Source organism: Battus philenor, unplaced genomic scaffold, assembly GCF_028537555.1.
Source record: "Battus philenor isolate CCGP_79_NKW_IND1 unplaced genomic scaffold, ilBatPhil1.0.hap1 SCAF_2, whole genome shotgun sequence".
Taxonomy (NCBI): Eukaryota; Metazoa; Arthropoda; class Insecta; order Lepidoptera; family Papilionidae; genus Battus; species Battus philenor.
This window is the reverse complement of record NW_027181682.1, coordinates 8,407,305-8,412,441: the sequence shown is the minus strand read 5'-3', so window position 1 is coordinate 8,412,441 and position 5,137 is coordinate 8,407,305. Positions and strand designations below refer to the sequence as shown.

The 5,137-nt window shown below is 29.7% G+C and overlaps 1 protein-coding gene across 1 annotated transcript; it reads left to right on the top strand.

The window, feature by feature from the left end:
- The first annotated feature begins 3,114 nt into the window (after positions 1 to 3,114).
- Positions 3,115 to 4,386, top strand: ND-13A (NADH dehydrogenase (ubiquinone) 13 kDa A subunit). Its single transcript, XM_068764930.1, has 3 exons — positions 3,115 to 3,330; positions 3,693 to 3,869; positions 4,242 to 4,386. The coding sequence occupies exons 1-3, from the start codon at positions 3,214 to 3,216 to the stop codon at positions 4,305 to 4,307; spliced, it is 360 nt and encodes a 119-aa protein (XP_068621031.1). The 5' UTR covers positions 3,115 to 3,213; the 3' UTR covers positions 4,308 to 4,386.
- Positions 4,387 to 5,137: the final 751 nt, after the last annotated feature.

Genomic DNA, 5,137 nt, shown 5'->3' with positions numbered 1-5,137 from the left:
TTGAAAGGTAGTTTTATTGTATTAATATTCAAATTTGTTATTCTACCCCTATTAAGCAAATATTCCTTAATTTTATGTGGGAAATAGGATCTAAATAAATAAGTAAGAAAAGCATTTCATTGAACATAACTAGATAAACCTCTCCAAACCATTTATTATTTGAATTTTGAAAAATTAATTTTCTGACATTATTAAATACATTTATGTATATATTTAACATTCTAAGACAGCTTTAACACTTATAATACTGATAACTTTTCAACAATAATCCTTCCCTCTACCTTTTTTTTTATTTATATCAGATATTTTACCAAATTCAAATATCATTAATTTATTTCAAAATAATTTGCTTTTTGTTAAGTGACGATGTGTCGAGCACTATTTTTGCAACAGGCATTCTTCCCGAGTCCTGTCAGTCAAAAATCTAGATCTTTTTCACTGGGTAGCCTTGACTCGTGACTGAAAAGGAGTCTCTTCGCCATCGATAGAGAGTTGCCACCGACAGACTGTCAGCCTACATAGTAGAGTTCCAATCTAACTCAACCATTAAACAAGAAACTAATAATCCACCAAGTACAAAAAAGGACATCACTAAACAAGAGACAAGTACTACAAACAGATTTAGTGGCATCACAATAGATTTAACGGATGTGGAACCCATGAATAATGATCAGAACGCTCGACCTTAAAAGGTACATAAACCGCCGCTAATAATTCTTCATAGAAAATCTCTCGAGCCTAACTGAACGTAAATAAAAGCGCGCCAAGTGGCACTTATACAAGATTATCAACAGAGAGCAAATAATTGTTCCACAATCGCCTGATATGTACAAGAACCTAATATAGTACGTCTAACACAATTGCCTCATTGGGCACTCTTTTACTCAAAAAGGGAAGTGTTACAGAATCGTAATAAAAAACCTTCACCGCACTTCACGTAAAGCAGCTATAATAAATTAATCCATTCGCTGCAGTGGACGAGTATACTCGTCTTTGGAAAGGTGTCAAGCATTGCCAAGACGAGTATACTCGTCCTACTTTCAATATATTATAACATGCAGGCTTTAGAATAAGCAATATTTTGCCACAAACATACTATAAATATGTAAAAAACGTGAAACGCGGTACTACATTATCCCGTTATCTTCTGAGACACTAATCGACAATAGTGAATTTCTAAGTGTTGGCAATTTACAGAATACTGTGTCTCGTTTTATTGCATTTTCATTATTTTATTCATTATATATTTTCATGATTTATTATTTGTTTTTCTACTGAAATGTATGCCAATACAAAAAAGGATATCGAGTCCTTTTGCCTTCCCATTGCCAAAGACGAGTATACTCGTCTTTGGTTTTCTGCTTTTAAATGATTATGTATGATAGTATATATGCTCTTACCAAGAAATAACAGGGTTTCGATAAACAATAACGCGCAAAACACAAATGGCAATGGGGATGACTTCATGTATACAAGGTCGGCTGGACAGTGTCAATAGAAAAAAGGGGGAAATAAAATTAGAGGAGAAATAATACGTAGCATATCCAGGAAGACCAAAAAGCCTTTGAATATGTTCTTTGTAATATAGAACAAAGCCCTAATAACTCTGAGATAAAAAGTATACAATACTTCTGTCACACAAGAATTAAGGTTGAATATTCCAGAAAACCGCACTATATTCTGTGTTATGTAGGTGTATGTTTTTGAAAATTTTGATTGATTATTTTAAGGCGTCCAAAATATTTAAAAGAAAAAACTTCAGTAAGATTTTCAAATTGATGGTCACGTTTCCAGTGCTTGTTAAAGCCTCTTCTTCAATAGGTTGTGAATTTAACGTTTTCTCCAAGACGATTTCTGTCAAATCTTTATCTTGCGATTGAAGCAATTATTGAAGGATAAATAGGACAAAGGATATTGCACTGGATACCTATTGGGTTAATTGTTTTATTATTATGTATATACTTATGAGATCCCAAAGAAAGAAATTTTTAAACGCGGTTGTAGGATTTGAGTCGCATTTTTTTGATTGAATAATAGTCAAATCGAGAATGGGAGAAGCCTGAATAAGGAGCTTATGCTGTATGACTGCAGTTTGGTTCTCTTTCAGTATGAAGCGAAATGCTATTTTTGAAAGTCCATCCGTTTGGTATTAGTAGATTTTTTGTACCGGGCTATTAATCGGTACGATGAAATTCTCAAATTGTGCCAGAATAAAATCTGGCATTACACGTAGTATTCGTATGAAAAAGGCGATGATACGAAAAAATTGAGGAACTTGACTCAGACTTATCTTCTTCGACGCTTACACTTGGTTATATACTACAATAAAATGTTCATTTATAATATTCGATATATCTTAAAATTTTCATTTCTTTACCTTTCTCAAGTAAGGTAGTGGTTTTAAAAACAGGTATAGACGGTACGTCATTACGAACGAAAAAATGGTATAACAAATAATAAACATGTAGCATTAACGCAGTCGGATAATTTTTTTTCCGCATTTTTAATTTGACAAATACAATACTCATACACGTACGAATTATTATTTTTAAGCTTAGCTAAGGGATTTTTTATTAAAACTATTTAATATTGTACTACTCTTGTAGTAAATATCATAATTACAAACTTTGTTAACCTCTTTGTAAAGTACCTTCGAATGTAATTAAAATATAGTATTACCAAAAATAATCATAAGATAATTCAATATAATGACATCTTTGTAAAATTACTTCCGGAAATCTTTAGAAATTATAAAGATTGAATGAAAAACTACGCAGTCTTTCAGAGATAATTCATTTTCAATTCGGCCAACATTAAAATAACTTTTAAATAACACAAACGGAGTAAATTTTCTTAGAACCCATGCTTACGCGGTGAAAATTTTCTAATTTTACACAAATTTCATAATTCGCCGTTATTCATATATTTATATATATAGTTAATTAAGTTTTACTTGTTATTATAATAAGTATCTAGAATGATAATACAGGTCCTGCTTTGTAAACTTTAAAATAGATAACACAGTTTAAAATTTACCAATTATCGCCTAACCGGATTTACTTTTTAGGAAAAAAGCATTTAAATTTCTTATTTTTGATTTTATTTTCTGTGCAGTACATTTTTAGTCTTTGGTTTATTAAGATAACCTGTCAGTATTTTAACGATAACTTTACCATTTATATCGGGGGCTCGACAGTGTTAAAATTTATTATTATGTCCTGTAAACGTTTTTCTCTGCTAGTGAAACATTTTACACCACGTAATGTTGCACCTATCGGTAGTCGTTGCATAACCGATAAGACAGAAGATATTTGTACTCATACAGGACAGGTATACATTTTGTTTATTAATATTTAGTAAATAGTAAATATTTCATTCATTTATCTTTATAAATATGTATCAGAATATAAGAAAAACCTTACACAACACTACTTGGAGATTTTTCATTTCGTGTGTCCTAGTGCTGTCAATCGCATTTTATTAAGTTTAGTTTTATGAACACTTACATAAGTTAAATAATAATTTTCCTTTATCATTAAAACAGTGTATTGATAAAGCAAGTAATTAACTACCATAAGCCATATAAATATAATACTATGCTAATTTCTGTTATTTGCAGCTTGCTACTATTCTCACATTTAATATTTAAAAAGTGCCAATTAGTGTCAATTAAATATGAATTAAACTTGTAGAAATGGGAAACCGATGACTACAGGCTTGCACGGTTTATGAACTCTCCAAAACATGTTAATCAAAACTGGGCTATTAAATTGATAGCTGATGTTCCACCTAAAGAAGTAACTGACAGGGTAGTGTGGTGTGATGGAGGCAGTGGGCCTGAAGGTCATCCGAGAGTATATATTAATTTGGTAATTGTACATTTCTCTCTATTTAAAAATGCTTTTCAACATAATAGCTTGAGAAATCTATCAAAATATGCTAGTAATTTATTTAACAAAATATTTAAGTTGTAAAACTTCATTCTTTTGTGCAGACTTTTATAATTGTAAAAATAATTTTACAAATATTTTACATATTCAATGTATATCACAAAGAAAATGTTCTTTACTACCATACACTGTAGTACATGTCATTCATTGATTTGAGTTTGTGTCAGATACTATTATGCAGTGTCACATCTGTGTCAAAAAACTAAAAGTAAATTATTCTAATGGAATTTATACTTTCCTTATGTATACAAAATATAAACTGAACAATATTAAAAATGTTTTTTTTTTTAGGACAAACCAGGAGATCATAGTTGTGGGTATTGTGGCCTAAGATTTGTCAAAAAAGATGGTCACTGATAACACAGTAGTTAAGAAGTGTAGAATCTTCATTGAAGAACTGAAAACAAAAATATAATAGATTCAAAATAAAAGATTAATTTCATAAAATTGTTTAATTTTTAAGTTTTTCGCTTGCCTCAAATTGTGTACATTTGAAAAATCTTATTATTTGTTACTAACTATCCAATAATCTAGATGTTAAAATAATAAGCTATAATGGTAGCTTTTATTTTTACAACTGTACTGTATGCACATATTTGTTTTTACTAGTTTTTGTTTGCAATACATGTAGCTGGATATCAATTCAATCCTATCTAATGAATTTGTTTCCAAGCCTTGGAATGTTTATTTAATAGTATGTCTTGAAGAGTCTGTTAGCTAGTGAATTTGATATTTTTTTATTAATAAATAACCACATGAGCACAATCAGTATAGCATTTAACTTTACTTGAATTATATGTAACCGAGTAAATGTTAAATAATTATTGTCACTAATAATAGTGAAAGAATAATTCAAAATATTCAGGAAACCAGAAAGTAATGTTGTTTGTGTTGACATATTTTACAGAAAAACTGATTGATTTTTACCATTCATTGCATTGAAAATTTATATACTAGATGGCAAAACATTGATAATAACAAAGGTGAATACATTATTGATTAGAAGTAAAAACTTGTTAAAATTATAGTAATGTGAATTTATCTTAAAGTGACATTACTTTCCACTCCCCCTAATATTTCAATACTTAAGCCAATGTTGGTTGAAAAAAAGGTTTGAGTATTTACCACTATGCCTTTTTCTTAGTTTGCTATAAAACAGTATAATTTTTAATATTGACACAACCCTG